Here is a 21,757-nt window from a genome sequence, read left to right on the forward strand (position 1 = left end):
GAAGCCTGAGAAATCTTTCAGCTAATATACTAAAGACCCAATGATTCATGTGACCTCCAAACCTAGAACATTTACAACTATAGTGATAGATACGTTACCCATTGCCCAGTCCAAACTGTTTACACGCATTTTCCAGGAATTTGCTCCAAAATCGCTATCAAAGGGTCACTTGCGTGCATAGAGACTTCTTCCTGAGCATGGTGACCGCTCCACATAGGATGTCAATTACTGCAGAGCACACTTCCTAAATGTGATAAATATGATGTACTGAACTCTGTTCTGATTCCCCTCCGAGGGGTTAATTGTATTAGGCCGCAGTGCAGCAGGAGGCGAGCGCTGCTGGAGAGGAAGCTGCGTCCGGTGACTCCGTACAATGTATGGAAAAGTGGCCTAATACGAGTGTGAGTGATAATCCTTCCCTGTCCTGCTGTAAATCTGGCGCTCTGCGTGTCCTACTATTACAATAAGGCCGGAGTCACACTAGAGAGGAATACGGACGAGTGCGGTGTGATAAAACATCGCATGGCACTCGGACCAGTATTCTTCTATGGGGCAGCTCACTTCACCATTTTTATTTTCCTCGGCCATATAGTACATTGACGAGTCTCGGCTCCCTCGCACCCATATAAGCCTATGGGTGCGAGTGAGACAACGCACATCACTCGGATATCATATCGGTACTTAACTACCAATTCCAGCATCGTCTGAAATAAACAAAAGTATAAAACTGCTATAATACTTCTCCTATGTACAAGAATATAACTACTATAATACTGCCCCTATGTACAAGAATATAACTACTATAATACTGCTCCTATGTACAAGAATATAACTACTATAATACTGTCCCTATGTACAAGAATAGAACTACTATAATACTGCCCCTATGTACAAGAATAGAACTACTATAATACTGCCCCTATGTACAAGAATAGAACTACTATAATACTGCCCCTATGTACAAGAATAGAACTACTATAATACTGCTCCTATGTACAAGAATAGAACTACTATAATACTGCTCCTATGTACAAGAACATAACTACTATAATACTGCTCCTATGTACTAGAATATAACTACTATAATACTGCCCTTATGTACTAGAATATAACTACTATAATACTGCTCCTATGTACTAGAATATAACTACTATAATACTGCTCCTATGTACTAGAATATAACTACTATAATACTGCTCCTATGTACTAGAATATAACTACTATAATACTGCCCCCTTACTTCTTTGTAATGAGACAGAGCTCAGTTTTGCTCCTCGGTGTTGGTTACATGTGTCACTCTGGTAAAGCCCCTTTCATTTATAATAAGCTCTGGAGGCAGATTCTCGGGGAGATCTCTGTCTGGCCCATAGATCTTTACAGCTCATTTTACATATTAAAGGGAACCTGTCACCCCGTTTTTTGAGATTGAGCTATAAATACTGTTAAATAGGGCCTGCGCTGTGTGTTCCTATAGTGTATGTAGTGTACCCCGATTCCCCACCTATGCTGAGATATAACTTACCAAAGTCGCCGTTTTCGCCTGTCAATCAGGCTGGTCAGGTCGGGAGGGCGTGGTGACATCGCTGGTTCTTCCTCAGCTTTACGTTGGTGGCGTAGTGGTGAACAAGCAGCGCGCGATCTGCGCTGTAATCCCTTGCATCGGTGGGGGCGGCCATCTTCCTGGGGCCGCGCGTGCGCAGATCGAGTGCTCTGCTGCACGGGGCTTCAGGAAAATGGCCGCGGGATGCCGCGCGTGCGCATTAGAGATCGCGGCGGCCATTTTCCCAAAGCCGAGATGCAAACTCGGCTTTGGGAAAATGGCCGCCGCGATCTCTAATGCGCACGCGCGGCATCCCGCGGCCATTTTCCTGAAGCCCCGTGCAGCAGAGCACTCGATCTGCGCACGCGCGGCCCCAGGAAGATGGCCGCCCCCACCGATGCAAGGGATTACAGCGCAGATCGCGCGCTGCTTGTTCACCACTACGCCACTACGCCACCAACGTAAAGCTGAGGAAGAACCAGCGATGTCACCACGCCCTCCCGACCTGACCAGCCTGATTGACAGGCGAAAACGGCGACTTTGGTAAGTTATATCTCAGCATAGGTGGGGAATCGGGGTACACTACATACACTATAGGAACACACAGCGCAGGCCCTATTTAACAGTATTTATAGCTCAATCTCAAAAAACGGGGGTGACAGGTTCCCTTTAAGAAAATGTGTGTTTCTCCGGGATTAGCTATTGGATTGCAGATATAAAGCTATAATTTGGGCAAATAACCTTTAATATTCTGCTCTTCCTGCGTAGTGCGATGACAGATCACATGACGCTACATCCAGTTCACGGCGAGGTGTGAACACTATGTAGAGAGAGTGGAAAACACCTTGAAGTCCCATTATTCACACTTTCCATGCCAGGAACAAAGCGCTCTGGAAAGAATAATGGAGACACCTGAGTGGCGGTCACTTCCTCATGAGCTCCTTGAGTTGATTCTGGTAGTTAACACTCGCTGATCGTATCTTCCCCCGGGATCCCCTGTGAGCAATCACATCCACTAATGCCGTAATCCCAGACACAAATAAATGTTCTCGCAACAATACGGCTTCCGCTATCAGCAGAAAATTACTAACGCTGCTCAGAAAAGGCTGAATAAAAAAAAAAAAAAATATCCCACTAGAAGTGCAAAATATTTCCTAGAAAAAACACATTTTTGCATTTTCGCATAATTTGTCAGGGTGCCTTCAGTTTTTTGGCGGTGTCTACAACTTGGCAGTCAGTCTCTAATTTTGCAAAAATCCCAGGGCCCTCATAGAGCAATGTGCTTAGATTTTTCTGACCTGATTTAGCCTACAATAAAACATAAAATGAAATTCATGCCACAGACGTGGTGTTAATCAAAGGGATCCTTATAACAGTGTCAACCATAGGACCCCCATGAGAGTGAGGCTGTGTGCACACGTTGCATTTTTTTTTCGCAATAAAAACTCCTTAAAAAACGCATACATATGCATCCTATCATTTAGAATGCATTCTGCAATTTTTGTGCACATGATGCGTTTTTATTCCGGGTGAAAAACGCATCGCGGTAAATGCAGCATGTTCATTAATTTTGCATTGTTTTCGCGTTTTTTCCCGCTATATAATGCATTGGGAAAGTTCTGGAAAAAAACACACAAACGTGGTAAAAACGCATGCGGGTTTTCTTGCAGAAAATGTCCAGTTTTCTTCAGGAATTTTCTGCAAGAAATTCTTACGTGTGCACATACCCTGAAAGATGGAGGATCTTCATAATAGCGGCAGCCGTAGGATCCGGATAAGGGCCCAGTCAGACGACCGTATAAATTGGACCGTAGTGTGCACGGACTGGCTGGCGGGTCTCCCGACCCGAGTGTGACAGCTTCATATATTTCTGTGCAGCTGTCGTGTCGGGAGATCCACCATCCAGTCCGTGCCTTGTGGTTCAATGTCTGTTCAATTTATACTGTCATTTGACTGCGCCCTTAGTGACACAGTAGATCCTCATAGCAGTGTTAGCCATGGGGTACCCATACTAATGCCCGCCATGGAATCCCTATAAAAGTGATGGACGGAGGATCCTCAGTGTCAGCCATAGGGTACCCATAATAATACCCACCATGGAATCCCTATAAAAGTGATGGACGGAGGATCCTCAGTGTCAGCCATAGGGTACCCATAATAATGCCCGCCATGGAATCCCTATGCGTACATTGCGGATTTGCCTTTGTAAAAATTTGCATAGATTCTGCCTCTCTTGGCAGAAAATGCAGTTGATGCAGCTTTTCATGCGGTTTTCTCTGCGAATTTGCATGCTAAATAAAGATATATTATTTAACAAAAAAAAAAAACTTCTGATGTCATTTCCTTGTCCAACCTCTTTTTACATTTTCCATTGAAGATCATAATATCATTACATACCATGTTCACATATAATGTTTACACACACAAAACAAATGAAAGTGGATATACTGTATGTGTCAGTCAGATACCCTCATTAATAAAATAGTACATAAAGTTAAATAAAAGACACACACACACACTTTGCGTGAAACGCAATATCTGTTCAAAAAAAAAAAAGTGTGGGCTCCTGTGTAATTTCCATAACCAGCAGAGGGAAAGCTGAGGGCTGAAGTTAATATTCTTGGATGGAGCCAATGGCCATAATGGTTCCCAGGCTATTAATATCAGCTCACAGATGTTTGCTTAGCCCTTACTAGCTAATTTACAGGGGAACCCCAGAAAAAAATTGACATGGGGTCCTCCTATAAAATCAAACCAAGAAAGGCTATGCATACAGCTGCAGGCTGATATTAATAGCCTGGGAAGGGTACATGGATATTGCCCCCCCCCCCCCCGGCTAATGACATCAGCTCTCAGCTGCCCCAGAAATGGCGCATCTTATTGATGCACCAATTCTGGCATTTAGCCTCACTCTTCCCATTTGCCCTGTAGCAGTGGCAAGTGGGGTAATATTTGTGGGGTTGATGTCACCTGTGTATTGTCCGGTGACATCAAGCCCACGGCTTAGTAATTGAGAAGCATCAATAAGATTTCTATCCATTACTAATCCGATAGTTACATGGTAAATAAAGACACAGCCAGAATAAAGTCCTTTATTTGAAGAAATGACACTCATTTATTAATTTTAATTTACCATACTTACTGCGTCACCTCATCCCCTGAATCCCTCGATCTCCTGCAACAAAAATAAAATAAACCAACACAAATACTCCCTGTCCGCCGTAGTCCATTTACTGAGTGTCCTACAACAATCTCACGTGTAGAGCAGTCACATCTGGAGATGTGACTGCTCTACCCAGCCTCTGGCGATACTGACAGGAGGTAATCCCTCCAGCAGTGTATCACAGAGTTCACCGGAATTCGAGTTCCCTTGTGGCACTGAGAATTTTCTCACGCAGTGGTGCCGCAAGTGACAGCACAAACTCCGGTGACCGCTGACAACGGTGCAGTGATACTCTGCGGGAGGATAGCTACTGTCACTGCATCACCGGAGCCATGTAGGGGGGTCACATCTCCCGATGTGACTGTTCTACATGGGAGATCGCCGTGGGACACTCGTTCTTAAATGGACTACGGCGGAAAGATGAGTAAATGCTGGTTTATTTTATTTTTATTGCAGGAGATCAAGGGCGTCAGGGAATTAAGTGTTAGAGTATGAATGTGTTTTTCTTTTTTTTTAGTTTTACAGTTTAACACAGTCGCCGGATGATGGGACTACTGACCCATCATCGGCTCATGCTGTCACTGTTATGTGACCCCAGATAGAGCCGGATGGGAGTAGTAGTCCCATCAGATGATGCCTGGCCACACGCACACACTTCCACAGACAGATGCCCCTGCACTCTTCCTCCTTCCTTTCTGCAGTGTTTTTGGCACGCTAATCCACAGACCTTGTTACAGCTCCGGTTTTGCTGCGGATTTGACTGACTCAGTGTAAGTCAATGGGTGCGAAAACGCTGCCGATCCGCAAAAAGAATTGATATGCTGCAGAAAATAAAACGCTGCGAATCAGTGTGGAATTTTCTGCAGCATGTGCACACCAATTCTGGATTCCCATTGATCCATTGATTAACATTGCCTGAGCTACCCCTTGCAGATTTGGTGCAAATCCGCGCGGAGAAAACGCTGCGGATCCGCAACAAAATCTGCAACATGTGCACATAGCCTAAAAGTGATGGACGGTGCATCCTCAGAACAGTGTCAGCCAAAAGCCTAAATATGAATACAATAGAATAAAATGACATGTTTTCTAGAAAACAAATACAGTATTTCATACAGAACCCCCATGATGGTGACAGTCAAAGGATCCCCATAACCGTGTTAGTGAAATTATGTCCCATAACGATGTCAGCCATAGGATCCCCATAAAGATGGCAGCCATTGGATAATCATAGTGGTGACCCCCCCCCCCCCCCCCCCCAGGACTCTCATAACAAGAATAGCCAAAATATTCCCATAACCTCTTCAATCATAGGTTCCACATAAATCTGGAAACCACAGCGTATTCAGAACAGTGATGGTTCCCCATAACAGGAACAGCAAGATGATTCCTATACAACGTGCCCCCATAAGTATCATGCACGTGACCACCATAATTATAGTAACGTTCACCACTTGTAGACAGCAGCAGTCTATTACAGGACCTGTCCTCAGATATAAAGGCTGTCCGGGCAAAACTGTGTGATTTTCGAAAGGTGGTCCGATTCATTACTCCGGGTTCTCCTAACACGCCATAGAACATACTGAGTGTCCTCGGCACGAGCCCTAGCTTCAGGACCAACAAACCTACTGGGATGTGACAGGTTAACATGCCTGTAAACGACATCACCTAAGAAGTAATACATCAGACGTGTGAATATTAGGGCAACTTAGAATTTCATGGGGTTCAAAGTTAAGCAAAAGTTTGTTCTCCAGAGCTGCAGTTCATACTGTAAACTGCGAGGGGGAAAAAAGCAATGTGAGCAACCACGTCCATATACATCATAAAGAGAGCGCCCTCTAGTGGTGGCTGCAGGCAGCTGATAGTTTATTACTTACCTCTGTGTATGGAGGAGATGTGTCCAGCTGTATGTTACAATCCCATCATGGACATACAGTGACGTTTTGTAGATTGACGTAACATTTTTGGACAGCAGTAACCCTTTTAAGATATACGATTTAAAATGCATTAAAACTTTAATTTATACCTTCAAGTATTTTTCTACACATATTAAATCAATTTACCGTGGGCTCTATGCTGCAAATATAGAATGCATCATCTGCATCTTCAGTAGGTTTTTTCAATTGATTTTTTTGTTTGTTTGTTTTTTTATTTTAGAGTAGAATTTTTTTATATATATATTTTTTTTTGGGGGGGGGGCTGAAAACCATCAGTAAGCAGGCGAACTGCTGATGACGGACCTCTTTATGGCTTTTCTGTATTCTTAATATCTACAATGGCTTAGTTAATAACACATGAGCGTGCAAGTGGTCTGGCTCACGTATTAATAAAGTAAACTGTACGTATATGGGGGGTGGGGGGCGTATTAGAGAGGTGTTTGCAATTTCAGAGCAGAAGACATGCCGTAAATGTCTGAAGGTTTACCATATCTGAGACCATAAGGAAGAGGTATTAGAGGGGGGATGCCTAAAGTAGTGGACAGCAGGCACAGATAAAGGACCCAATGCACAGGTGGCCTCACATACTCTGCTGTCTCCATTGAAACCTATGAAACTGCTCAACTATCCCTAGAAGTTATAATAAGCCCACCAGACCTACACAGCAGGACACCAGAATGTGCTAGGGATACATAATAACAGTAAAAGGTCCACCAACAGCAGCTTGCTGATGGCTTCCAAATAGCAAAACTATCTGACTGACTTACCCCAAATTAACCTGCTATCCTCTACTTCTTACTACCTGGGTGTTAGTGTTGGTCTCACATTAAAGTGGTTTCTTAGAACATCGGTCAGACCCACACTATACCCAGCAGAACCGGACATTATAATGTGCCATAGGCGCCTAATAAGAATACAAGATCCATCAACAGCAGCTTGTTAATGGTTTACAGGTAGCAAAAGTCTCTCAATTACCGTACTTAAGCAATATTTATTTCTAATCCTCGTAACAACAAGGAAACTACTTAAGAAACCACTTTAAACCTTAACAACACAGGAAGTTTTTATTTTTGCTCTTTGTTTTTACTCCCCTTGTTCCAAGAGCCATCAGGGTTTGTTTTTGTTTTAAGTCCATTTTGGTGGGTTGAACTTTGTCGGACGATCGCTTACTGCATTATATATATATATATAATGTCACAATATTGCTATATATTTGGAAATCGCAGTTCTCCTATGGAGGAGCTCAGCCTGAGGCTCCAGTCGCTGCGGTGCCAGATTTGGCTCCGGATCTATTCTGCAGCAGGACGAAAACCCCAAACATCCAGCCAACGAGGAGCCCTGGGGGTGATGATCCGGCCCCCACAGATCCCTGCTCTCCCATCATCCCGTCTGTCTGGGATCACATGAAGGATCCGCACAAACCTCATACACAGAAGATCTGGGGCCGGGTCTCCAAGATGTTTAGAGCAGCCTCATTGCAGAGTTCCTTCAAAATCTATATAAAGTATCTAGAGGACGTGATGGAGGCGACGGGCGCTCCCCAAATATTCATTGCTCTTTTGTTCATTCATTTTGCATTCAGTTAATTGATAAAAATAAACTATTAGTACTTTTATTTATTTTTTAACCATTCTTACTTTGCAGCATTCTTTCATTCTTTCCACACCTGACTAAAAGTTTTGCACAGTTCTCTACATAAGAATACAAGATCCATCATCCGCAGCTTGCTGATGGTTTCCGTGTAGCAAAACGATCAGAATCACTTAACCAATATTTATTCCTTACCCTCATAACAACAATAATAATAATAAAATATAACTAACTATTAATTTTAGATAGAGGATCTCTTTAAAGGGAATCTGTCAGCAAGATTTTTACACCCCAAACTATGTATTTAGTCATGTAGTTCTTTCAAAGGCAAGTCCGGCAATACCTTTACAGGGCGGGTCCTCCGTTACTGAGAAATCTGCATTTGAAAATGCATGCAAATGAGGCTGAAGAGCTATGGTAGATCTCAAGCCTCTGCCACTCCAGCTCTATTCCTTGACCAGCGCTGCCTCCTCCTTCTTTTTGATTGACGGCTCTTCTGCTTAAACTCACACAGTATAGAGGCTGTCGGTGAAGCTGGCGGAGGCGGCATTGGGTGGGGAATAGAGGTGGAGTGACGGAAGTTTCAGATCTGCCATAGCTCTCCAGCCTTATTTGCATATCAATTAAAAGACTAGTTTCTCAGTAACGGAGAAACGGACCGGCCATGTAAAGGTATTGCTGGACAGGTCTAGGTAAGGGCTACATGCACATATAGTTTGGGGGTGAAATCCTGCTGACAGATTCCCTTTAAGAGATGACACCACAGCCCTCGGTTGACCAGCTCCTTGTATAACGATGTAATTTACCTCTGTCGTTCCAGGTTATGATTTTGCCGCGGTGTTAGAATGGTTTGCCGAAAGGGTTGACCGCATCATACTGCTTTTCGACGCCCACAAGCTGGACATCTCCGATGAGTTCTCAGAAGTCATCAAAGCCTTGAAGAACCACGAGGACAAAATGCGCGTGGTCCTAAACAAGGCGGATCAAATAGAGACCCAGCAGCTGATGAGGGTTTACGGCGCCCTCATGTGGTCCTTGGGCAAAATTGTCAACACTCCGGAGGTGATCAGGGTCTACATCGGGTCTTTCTGGTCGCACCCGTTGCTCATTCCTGACAACCGCAAACTGTTTGAAGCGGAGGAGCAAGACCTGTTCAGAGACATTCAGAGCCTTCCACGTAACGCAGCCCTCAGAAAACTCAATGACCTGATCAAACGAGCGCGACTGGCAAAGGTGACGTTTTCAGCTTTCACTTCTCTGTATTTATTTTGAGTTTTCTACTCTTGTCACATCCAACATGGCTTTTCATGGGAGCTGTATACACAAAAGGATAACCACTGTGAAATTGAGATTAATTTTTCATTATACAGGGGGGGAAGAAAACTAAATTTGACTGTAAAAGTGTTCATACCCTTTTAGTTAGTTACACATTATATTGGTATTGATGGGACAACGGGGTTGCACCTTTCTTCCACAATATACTCAGATAATTTGTGATCCTCCACTCGCGCTAATCTCTGCTCAGGGCGATGTACCTTGAAAGAAGACCCAATTCTATAGTTTTGTGTCCTGGAATGCATAAAGGGTTAATCCCATTCCATTGTTCTCCTTTCTAGAAAGTGATTTTCTTTGTGTTTGGAGTTTTGTCTTTTAATAGTAACAAGCTGGAGCTGCTCTATTTTAACGCTGCAGTTTGTATACTCGGAGCGGGGTCCATTGAGATGTAATTCATGTCTGGTATTTCCTGCACCCGCCGCTGTGGATTTCTGCCCTATTAGTGCAGTGACCTCATCATGGGCTTAAAAAGTCAGAGGAAATAGCGTGATGGTTTACTGGTGCGAAGTGCGGAATAGAACATTGCTAATAAATCCAAAATGGGCTTTTAATGTGTCCTGGTGCTGGAAAATCAGAAATATATATGTTAATGGTCTTTGTAGTGTGGAGCCCCCTATAACAGCAGTGTGGGTGTGTAGTCTGGAGCCCCCCTATAACAGCAGTCTGCATGTGTAGTCTGGAGCCCCCTATAACAGCAGTCTGGATGTGTATTCTGGAACCTCCTATAACAGCAGTCTGGATGTGTAGTCTGGAGCCCCCCTATAACAGTAGTCTGGATGTGTAATCTGGAGCCTCCTATAACAGCAGTCTGGATGTGTATTCTGGAACCTCCTATAACAGCAGTCTGGATGTGTAGTCTGGAGCCCCCCTATAACAGTAGTCTGGATGTGTAATCTGGAGCCCCCCTATAACAGTAGTCTGGATGTGTATTCTGGAACCTCCTATAACAGCAGTCTGGATGTGTAATCTGGAGCCCCCTATAACAGCAGTCTGGATGTGTAGTATGGAGCCCCCCTATAACAGCAGTCTGGATGTGTAGTATGGAGCCCCCTATAACAGCAGTCTGGATGTGTAGTCTGGAGCCCCCTATAACAGCAGTCTGGATGTGTAGTATGGAGCCCCCCTATAACAGCAGTCTAGATGTGTAGTCTGGAGCCCCCCTATAACAGCAGTCTGGATGTGTAGTCTGGAGCCCCCCTATAACAGCAGTCTGGATGTGTATTCTGGAACCTCCTATAACAGCAGTCTGGATGTGTAGTCTGGAGCCCCCTATAACAGCAGTCTGGATGTGTAGTCTGGAGCCCCCTATAACAGCAGTCTGGATGTGTATTCTGGAACCTCCTATAACAGCAGTCTGGATGTGTAGTCTGGAGCCCCCCTATAACAGCAGTCTGGATGTGTAGTCTGGAGCCCCCTATAACAGCAGTCTGGATGTGTATTCTGGAACCTCCTATAACAGCAGTCTGGATGTGTAGTCTGGAGCCCCCTATAACAGCAGTCTGGATGTGTAGTCTGGAGCCCCCTATAACAGCAGTCTGGATGTGTATTCTGGAACCTCCTATAACAGCAGTCTGGATGTGTAGTCTGGAGCCCCCCTATAACAGCAGTCTGGATGTGTAATCTGGAGCCTCCTATAACAGCAGTCTGGATGTGTAGTCTGGAGCCCCCCTATAACAGCAGTCTGGATGTGTATTCTGGAACCTCCTATAACAGCAGTCTGGATGTGTAGTCTGGAGCCCCCTATAACAGCAGTCTGGATGTGTATTCTGGAGCCCCCTATAACAGCAGTCTGGATGTGTAATCTGGAGCCCCCTATAACAGCAGTCTGGATGTGTAGTCTGGAGCCCCCCTATAACAGCAGTCTGGATGTGTAGTCTGGAGCCCCCCTATAACAGCAGTCTGGATGTGTAGTCTGGAGCCCCCCTATAACAGCAATCTGGATGTGTAGTCTGGAGCCCCCCTATAACAGCAGTCTGGATGTGTAGTCTGGAGCCCCCTATAACAGCAGTCTGGATGTGTAGTCTGGAGCCCCCCTATAACAGCAGTCTGGATGTGTAGTCTGGAGCCCCCCTATAACAGCAGTCTGGATGTGTAGTCTGGAGCCCCCCTATAACAGCAGTCTGGATGTGTAGTCTGGAGCCCCCCTATAACAGCAGTCTGGATGTGTAGTCTGGAGCCCCCCTATAACAGCAGTCTGGATGTGTAGTCTGGAGCCCCCCTATAACAGCAGTCTGGATGTGTAGTCTGGAGCCCCCCTATAACAGCAGTCTGGATGTGTAGTATGGAGCCCCCCTATAACAGCAGTCTGGAGCCCCCCTATAACACTGTCTGGTTGATCACTAGGTGTTCTGGACCATCACATGCCCAATGACTGGAGTTTTTGTTGTTAGACCTAAGTTACAAAGATAATTACACGTCACATTATTCAAGTTTTATCTCCTTTTTTTTTTACCCTCAGGTCCACGCGTACATCATCAGTTCCTTGAAGAAGGAGATGCCTGCCGTCTTTGGAAAGGACAATAAAAAGAAAGAGTTAATAGGCACTTTAGCGGAGATTTACGGTCGAATTGAACGAGAACATCAGATCTCTCCAGGAGACTTCCCCAACCTGAAGAAGATGCAGGTACAAGTGGACTTTTCTGCCCGGCCATACAGTCATCTATAGAGTCACCCCAATAATCCAGTACTGGAGGACTTGTGTAGAGTAATGTACCACTAGAAAGATGATGGCTCTGGTTTAAAACTTGGTATTGTTTAGTTCAGTGGCTTGTTCCATGTGGGTTTTTCAAAAAAAATTTTATCTTGAGAAAGTTGGGATGCTTGGGGGCCCTTCAGTGAGCTGTTCGGCAAAGGGTCTAGGAGCCTTACTCCCAACAATTTATTTATCTTGACCGCCCTTCTTTTTTAGTTCCAAACCCAACCACTGATGAAATCTCTTTACGTGTGGTTAAGTCTAACCCTCTGTACCAAGGACATTACCCCAATGACCCCTCTAGACTTTTACTCTTTGGGTTGTTGAGGCTCATGATGGTGGACCACCATGTTGCACAACCTCCACCCTCCACTAGTCTTCACCCCCTGTATTATTTTAGTCACGTCTTTACCTTCTTGCCCTAAGAGTTTGGCTTATGATTCTGCCCTTCTTTGGCATTGTCTTCATCAACCTCTCATCCTTTCTTGGTTCTCCCTTGTCTACACATGATTATCTATGGTTTGACTGATAACCCAAGTAACGTGTGACAGTTTTATAATGGGTTGGACTATGGCTTACAAAATAGGTACCTAGAGGTGGCACTAGTGAGTTAGTTTTCGTCCTTCTGGAGGAGAGCTAATTTGCATACTTTTTCCCAGCTAGCATTGCCTGTAACACCCTAGACACCAGTTAGATCTCCATAAGGACAACCAGGACCTCCTGAGAGCGTTGTCTTTTACAAAAGCAGATTAAGCTGTAACATTGATTAGTGAAGAATAATTGGTGGAATATTGAGATTGTCTTTTTTCTGCATTTTTCTTACATAGGATCTCTTACAATCCCAAGATTTTAACAAATTCCAGCCCCTGAAGAACAAGCTTCTGGAGACGGTAGATGAGATGCTGGCTCATGACATTGCCCACTTAATGGTTCTGGTTAGACAAGAGGAAACTCAAAAACCAGTCCAGATGGTGAAAGGAGGTGCCTTTGAAGGTACTCAGAATGGTCCCTTTGGACACGGTTACGGAGAAGGGGCAGGAGAAGGCATTGACGACGCAGACTGGGTAGTGGCCAGAGATAAGCCCATGTATGACGAGATCTTCTACACTTTGTCTCCCGTCAATGGCAAAATCACCGGTGCCAATGCCAAGAAGGAGATGGTCAAGTCCAAGCTGCCTAACACTGTTCTTGGAAAGATCTGGAAGCTTGCTGACATAGATAAAGATGGCCTGCTGGACGATGAGGAGTTTGCCTTAGCCAACCACCTAATTAAGGTGAAATTAGAAGGCCACGAGCTTCCAAATGACCTTCCTTGCCATCTAATTCCACCCTCCAAGCGGAAGGTGATCGAGTGAAGCAGGAGAACATTGAAAGTGTTGGCGAGCCGAGACGTAACAGAGTTTCCCTCAAGTTGATACGATTTAATGTGAAGTGAGCCTGCTGAGGCATTTTGATTTAACACGATATATCCTATCAAAATGCTGATTGAGCTTTTATTAACCGTTAACCAGAAGCTAATCCTCGTTCCTTTCTGCTGACCTTTACTTACAGAAGACAAACAATTAAAAAAAATTAAAGGGAAGAAAGACCCTGAGGACGTAACATGCTCTCGGACCTATGTTGCGTTGCATAATGCTTCCTCAATTCTCTTCACTTTCCAGATACCTCGTTGTATTGTTCTCCAGCCTTGTGTTCTGCAAATCGGTTTCAGTTGTTTTTATGTCTTGTATGCGTCTATTTTACTGATTTGTGATGCTTCATTGTGAGTTCTTTTAAAGGATGTCTACGCTTTATTCTTCTGGTCTAGAAGGTTGCAGCTTATCATTGCGTCTCCACCAGACACGTTCTCCACAGGTTGATTCATCATATGTAGACCTACCAGATGGTTCCTGTTCATTGTAGACCTACTTTGGTCTTGGTTTTGAGGTGACATTAATGGAGAACATTTTGATGTTCCCGTTTAGTGTAGACATACTTCGGTCTTGGGCCAGTTGGGGCAATAGTCTAGAACGTTTTGATGGTTCCTGTACGTTGCAGACCTGCTTTAATCTTGGGTTGGAGAGGGCAATAGTGGAGAACCTTTTGATGTTATTTTTATAGTCTTAGGATGGAACGGTTAATAGAGGGGAAATTCCTGATATTTTTTGAACCTACGGTATTTAACTATTTGCATCATGGAAAGCTTGGTGCCCAACATCACTTGACTTTCACCCATTGTTAGGGGAGCCCAATATCCATTGAAATAGCTGAAAAACTGGACGCCGAAGGAAAGTGGGAGCGAAGTTTGACGTGAATTTTAACCTTTTGTGATTCCTTTGGAATCTTTGTAAGGACCTTTGTTAGTCGTTTGGACACAGTGTTATGACAGGTCCAATTCTGTACCAGCTCATGGCAATAGTTGTGTAGCCCTCACATTAACCCTTTAGGATATTGTATTGATGATTGTGTAGTATTGGTTCTCCTGTGAAGACGGTAAATGGATGAGAAAACAAAACTTTTGAAGACAGATGCTCTAAGTAGTCTTACTGTTTTTTTAGTGGACCATGAATTTGGGTGTGGATTGGTAAGGTGTAGATGCAGTTATGTTATGTTGTTAGACTCTACGAAGAATTAGTTAGTGACATTCCCAAGGCACATGCCTCTCATATTGACACTTAGTGGTTCATGCAAAAACTGTCTGCCTTCAGTATAAAGCCCCCTATACCCAATAGATAGCCGTCAGCCAAATGATTTTCCCGACTCCCATATACCCAGGAGCTAAAATGCTCTAACATTTAAGTATTAGAGGAGATCATAAGAAATAATTCACGGGGCAAGAAATCCGTATGTCGCTCTGTTGAGCGTATGACTTGTTTTATAGATATAAGCTTCAATCTCTCGGTTCCGTTCGTTTTCCTGGAAGCTTTGTTATATCCCTCACCATATGCATTAGCTTTTACTTAGAATAATTATATATTTATAATAGAATTGTCACAGTTTCAGAATTCTGCAACCCCAGAAATAGCGCCCCTTCTTGTCCATGGCCTTGTCAGCTATTGCAGCTCATCTCTATCCACATGAATATAAATGGGCTGTAATACTGGGCACAACCATAGAAGAGCGGTGCCATTTCTGGGAAGTTACATAAAAAAATATATACATGCCTATTGAAAGAAAAAAATATAATATATATATATATATACACACATGCCTCACCTGCGTATTGGAAGAGGACCCACGCTGCTACGTAAATGAACCTGGTTGTGCACATTGAACTCTATATGATTTAAAGGGGGATACGTCTTAATATGCAGTTTGGGTTCTGTAAGAATAAACTAAACTTAAAATCTGCTTCTCTCTACTTTTCTCTTATTGGTCTCACTATAAGGCCTTGTTCACACAGTCAGTATTTGGTCAGTATTTTACATCCGTATTTGTAAGCGAAAACCAGGAGTGGGTGATAAATACAGAAGTGGGGACGTGTTTCTATTATATTTTTCCTCTGATTGTTCATCTCATGGTTTTGGCTACAAATACTGATGTAAAATACTGACCAGTAGCGTAGCTACCGGAGGGGCAGAGGGGGCCATCGCTCCGGGCCCCGCGCTCTGAGGGGGCCACCCGGAGCTACGCTACTGTAACTGTACTGGCGTGTGCACAGCGCGCCTATACAGTTACATTCTGCGGCGCAGCAGGGAGAATCAATCTCCCTACACTGCCGCCGGCCGCTCTGGGACCCTTTAACAGGCAGGGGAGGCCCGGTGCCAGCAGTGAGCCCCCCGCCTGTCATCGCAGGTTCAGCTGTATCGGCTGTATGCCGATACAGCTGACCGCATTAATGAGAGAAGGAGCGTTACGCTCTCTGTCTGACCTCACCGATGCCGACACTGACAGGGGTCATGATGACATCACTGTGTACGGGTGCTCGTAGCAGCGGAGGAGCCAGGAAGAAGAGAGGTGAGTATTTATTTTTGTGGGGGCGGCTTTATACTACGGAGTCTGCCTGTGGGGGGGTCTGCCTTATACTACAATCTGCCTATGGGGGGGCTATCATATTACAGAGTCTGCCTGTGGGGGGCTGCCTTACACTACAGTCTGCCTATGGGGGGCTGCCTTATTACAGAGTCTGCCTATGGGGGGCTGCCTTATGACAGTGCCTATGTGGGGTCTGCCTTATACTACAGAGACTGCCTATGGGTGCTGTCTTGTGCTATTGAGTCTGCCTATGGGGGTGTATTATACAATATAGAGTAGGCTTATGGGGAGGGCATTATACTATATGGAGTCCTATGGGGAGTGCATTATACTATATTGAGGACTATGGTGCATTATACTATATGGAGGCTATCTAGGGGGCATCACAAAGTATGGGGATTACAGTGTTGGAGCCATCAAACAGTTTGGGGGTTACTAAGGCGTTAGTATACTGTGTGGTTGGTAATATACAGTGAGGTGGAATTATACTGTGTATAAGAGCATCATACTGTGTATAGGGGAGCTGTACAGGGGTAGACTCAGGACATTATTAAATGTAAAGTGGGCACTTATTGTTATATGGGAACTCAGGTTACTGTGACTATCAAAGGGGCACACAGAGGGCATTATAACTTTCTAGGGGACAAAATATGGGCACTGTTTCCTTAGGCACTTGCACCCGGCATTACTATATTATAGAGGGGTGCTTTAGAATTTAGATGGCACAGAGAACCACACAGCAGGTGCAGTAATAGGGACACATACGGCAGCAGCGGCTCAGTATTGGGGTATCAGGGGGCAGTAATAGGGATACATACGGCAGCAGTGGCTCAGTATTGGGGTATCAGGTGCAGTAATGGGGACACATGCAGCGGCTCAGTATTGGGTAACAGGTGCAGTAATAGGGATACATACGGCAGCAGCGGCTCAGTATTGGGTATCAGGTGCAGTAATAGGGACACATACGGCAGCAGCGGCTCAGTTTTGGGGTATCAGGTGCAGTAATAGGGACACATACGGCAGCAGCGGCTCAGTTTTGGGTATCAGGTGCAGTAATAGGGACACATACGGCGGCAGCGGCTCAGTATTGGGTATCAGGTGCAGTAATAGGGACACATACGGCGGCAGCGGCTCAGTTTTGGGTATCAGGTGCAGTAATAGGGATACATACGGCAGCAGCTGCTCAGTATTGTGTAACAGGTGCAGTAATAGGGACACATACGGCAGCAGCGGCTCAGTTTTGGGGTATCAGGTGCAGTAATAGGGACACATACGGCAGCAGCGGCTCAGTCAGTATTGGGGTATCAGGTGTAGTAACAGGGACACATATGGTAGCAGCGGCTCAGTATTGGGGTATCAGGTGCATTAATAGGGACACATGCGGCTCAGTATTGGGGTATCAGGGGCAGTAATAGGGACACATACGGCAGCAGCGGCTCAGTATTGGGGTATCAGGTGCAGTAATAGGGACACATACGGCAGCAGCGGCTCAGTATTGGGGTATCAGGTGCAGTAATAGGGACACATACAGCAGCAGCGGCTCAGTATTGGGGTATCAGGTGCAGTAATAGGGACACATACGGCAGCAGTGGCTCAGTATTGGGGTATCAGCAGGATGAGGAGTTTGTGCAGGTTGGGAATAGATGGTGATGGGGCTGGAATATGAGAAGTGAAATGTGTCTTTGTTGTTTTCTCTGCAGCCGAGTCGTGGCTGGAAGAAGTTGTCATGACGGTCTGGGCCAGGTGGAAAAGACGGGAAAAGTGAACGATTCCATCAGAAAGAACGCCAGCGGTAAGTCACCATCTGTAACTGTGCTGTGATCTCTTATATGTTCTGTAGGATCGGTATCCACCACTTAATGTGAAGTATCGCGTGGCACTACCGTGAGGTGCTCAAGTAGGTTACCAAAACCAATGTGCAGTAAAATAAAGAACTTGGCACTCAACTTAGTGTGTCACTGCAAAAGGATTTTTTTTATTATTTTTGCAGTCTGTAAACGTTTCGGTCTTATCTAGACCTTCATCAGTCTGACTGCTTGTCACAGAAAGATTATACGTTTACAGACTGCAAAAAAAATAAAAAATCCTTTTGCGATGACTAAGTTGAGTGCCAAGTTCTTTTATTGGTATCTACCCCTGACCATATGGCGGTAATATCAATATTGGTCGTTATATAGAGATTATTTTCAGTAACAGCGCGGTCATCTGCTGAGGTCCTCCACTATTAGGGTGCGTCACCGAGTTGTAATCAAGGTTACCTGGTTAGTGGCCACTCAGAAGCTTCTCCCCCCCCACCCCCCCAGACCAAAACCCTAGATACGCCTCTGATACTGACCCCAAATACAGACCTTGTGAACGTGGCCTCAAAGTAATAGGTCGTGGTTACAAACTAAACAGGATTTTATGGTTTTTAAAGAATTAAAGGGGTTGTCTAGGCAAAATTAAAATTTTCCGTGTGGCCTTGGCATGTTAAAAAAAATAAGATAAGCCATGCGACTCCCCCAGTGATGTCACCGATGATGTGCTGTGGAGATCATTTCACCGCTGCGGTCAATCACAGACTGCTGCTGCCGGAGTGGGGGTCGCAGTGAGCTTACGTCTGTCCGGTGATGGTCACAGCTCACCGTGATAAATCCTGCAATTAGAAGATCGATTCAAGAACGTACAAGAAGTGACCAGAAGAATGGGAGATGGAATAAGTGACAAGAGGTCAGCGTGGACTGTTCCTTGATGAAACCAGCAGAATTTTGAATGCTGCTCTGGATATCACTATAATATAGAACTGAGAAGTGTTTGTTGCTTCTCCAATAAAAAAAAACATTTGTTATAGGACGTACAGTATGCGGTTTGCCTCTTCTGCTATTGTTTTTTTTTTTTTTTGTATTTGTGTGTAATTAAGTGTAAATGTAACTAATACAATCTTATAAAGTGTCAGTTGTGAATTACCATATATTTTAATGTTTAATATGTCCAAAATGGAAAAAATATGGCGTATTTCCGAAAACAGCTCCACATCGGTCTACAGGTTGTGTGTGGTACTGCAACTCAGCCCCATTCACTTCAGTAGAGAGTAGCGGAATGCTCCGCCCTGGACAGTGGTCGCAGTGTTTCTCTACTCTCTGATATCATCTCCTACATTAGTCTATTCGGACCCATGTAACAAAAGAGTCTTTACACTTTCATCAGGAGGCTTAAATTTTAGGGTATGTGCACACGTTGCCGAATGGTGTATGGATTTTTCCGTACTGATTTTGGGAAATCCGCACTGCGGAATTACCGCCGATTTAACACGTTTTTGTGTGCGGATTTCACCTGCAGTTTTACACCTGCGGATTCCATTAAGGAGTGAAGAATAGTGAGTGCAGCTCTGGGGTATAATACAGGATGTAACTCGGGATCAGTAATGTAATGTATGTACACAGTGACTGCACCAGCAGAATAGTGAGTGCAGCTCTGGAGTATAATACAGGATGTAACTCAGGATCAGTAATGTATGTACACAGCGACTGCACCAGCAGAATAGTGAGTGCAGCTCTGGGGTATAATACAGGATGTAACTCAGGATCAGTAATGTAATGTACGTACACAGTGATTGCACCAGCAGAATAGTGAGTGCAGCTCTGGGGTATAATACAGGATGTAACTCAGGATCAGTAATGTATGCACACAGTGATTGCACCAGCAGAATAGTAAGCGCAGCTCTGGGGTATAACACAGGTTGTAACTCGGGATCAGTAATGTATGTGCACAGTGACTGCACCAACAGAATAGTAAGCGCAGCTCTGGGGTATAACACAGGTTGTAACTCAGGATCAGTAATGTAATGTATGTACACAGTGACTGCACCAGCAGAATAGTGAGCGCAGCTCTGGGGTATAACACAGGTTGTAACTCAGGATCATTAAGGTAATGTATGTACACAGTGACTGCACCAGCAGAATAGTGAGCGCAGCTCTGGGGTATAATACAGGATGTAACTCAGGATCAGTAATGTAATGTATGTACACAGTGACTGCACCAGCAGAATAGTGAGTGCAGCTCTGGGGTATAATACAGGATGTAACTCAGGATCAGTAATGTAATGTATGTGCACAGTGACTGCACCAGCAGAATAGTGAGTGCAGCTCTGGGGTATAATACAGGATGTAACTCAGGATCAGTAATGCAATGTATGTACACAGTGACTGCACCAGCAGAATAGTGAGTGCAGCTCTGGGGTATAATACAGGATGTAACTCAGGATCAGTAATGTATGCACACAGTGACTGCACCAGCAGAATAGTGAGTGCAGCTCTGGAGTATAATACAGGAGGTAACTCAGGATCAGTAATGTAATGTATGTGCACAGTGACTGCACCAGCAGACTAGTGAGTGCAGCTCTGGGGTATAACACAGGATGTAACTCAGGATCAGTAATGTAATGTATGTACACAGTGATTGCACCAGCAGAATAGTGAGCGCAGCTCTGGGGTATAACACAGGTTGTAACTCGGGATCAGTAATGTATGTGCACAGTGACTGCACCAGCAGAATAGTGAGTGCAGCTCTGGAGTATAATACAGGATGTAACTCAGGATCAGTAATGTAATGTATGTACACAGTGATTGCACCAGCAGAATAGTAAGCGCAGCTCTGGGGTATAACACAGGTTGTAACTCAGGATCAGTAATGTAATGTATGTACACAGTGACTGCACCAGCAGAATAGTGAGCGCAGCTCTGGGGTATAACACAGGTTGTAACTCAGGATCAGTAATGTAATGTATGTACACAGTGACTGCACCAGCAGAATAGTGAGCGCAGCTCTGGGGTATAATACAGGATGTAACTCAGGATCAGTAATGTAATGTATGTACACAGTGACTGCACCAGCAGAATAGTGAGTGCAGCTCTGGGGTATAATACAGGATGTAACTCAGGATCAGTAATGTAATGTATGTGCACAGTGACTGCACCAGCAGAATAGTGAGTGCAGTTCTGGGGTATAATACAGGAGGTAACTCAGGATCAGTAATGTAATGTATGTACACAGTGACTCCACCAGCAGAATAGTGAGTGCAGCTCTGGAGTATAATACAGGATGTAACTCAGGATCAGTAATGTAATGTATGTACATAGTGACTGCACCAGCAGAATAGTGAGTGCAGTTCTGGGGTATAATACAGGATGTAACTCAGGATCAGTAATGTAATGTATGTACACAGTGACTGCACCAGCAGAATAGTGAGCGCAGCTCTGGGGTATAATACAGGAGGTAACTCAGGATCAGTAATGTAATGTATGTACACAGTGACTGCACCAGCAGAACGTATTTGTCCCCCTGGAACTTTTCAACCTTTTCCCACATATCAGGCTTCAAACATAAAGATACCAAATGTAAATTTTTGGTGAAGAATCAACAACAAGTGGAACACAATTGTGAAGTTGAACGAAATTTATTGGTTATTTTAAATTTTCGAGGAAATTTAAAAACTGAAAAGTGGGGCGTGCAATATTATTCGGCCCTTTTAACTTAATACTTTGTTGCGCCGCCTTTTGCTGCGATTACAG

At 44.5% G+C, this 21,757-nt stretch overlaps 1 protein-coding gene across 1 annotated transcript in view; it reads left to right on the plus strand.

The window, feature by feature from the left end:
* EHD3 (EH domain containing 3) overlaps window positions 1–15,584 on the plus strand; it is a 48,449-nt gene extending 32,865 nt beyond the window's left edge. Inside the window, exons 4-6 of the mRNA XM_069768382.1 lie at window positions 9,048–9,460; window positions 12,021–12,185; window positions 13,082–15,584. Of these exons, the coding sequence (XP_069624483.1) occupies window positions 9,048–9,460; window positions 12,021–12,185; window positions 13,082–13,609 (1,106 nt within the window). The 3' untranslated portion in view covers window positions 13,610–15,584. The remainder of the gene's footprint in view (window positions 1–9,047; window positions 9,461–12,020; window positions 12,186–13,081) is intronic.
* Window positions 15,585–21,757: the final 6,173 nt, after the last annotated feature.

The sequence above is a fragment of the Ranitomeya imitator genome, chromosome 5, assembly GCF_032444005.1.
Source record: "Ranitomeya imitator isolate aRanImi1 chromosome 5, aRanImi1.pri, whole genome shotgun sequence".
Lineage (NCBI taxonomy): Eukaryota > Metazoa > Chordata > Amphibia > Anura > Dendrobatidae > Ranitomeya > Ranitomeya imitator.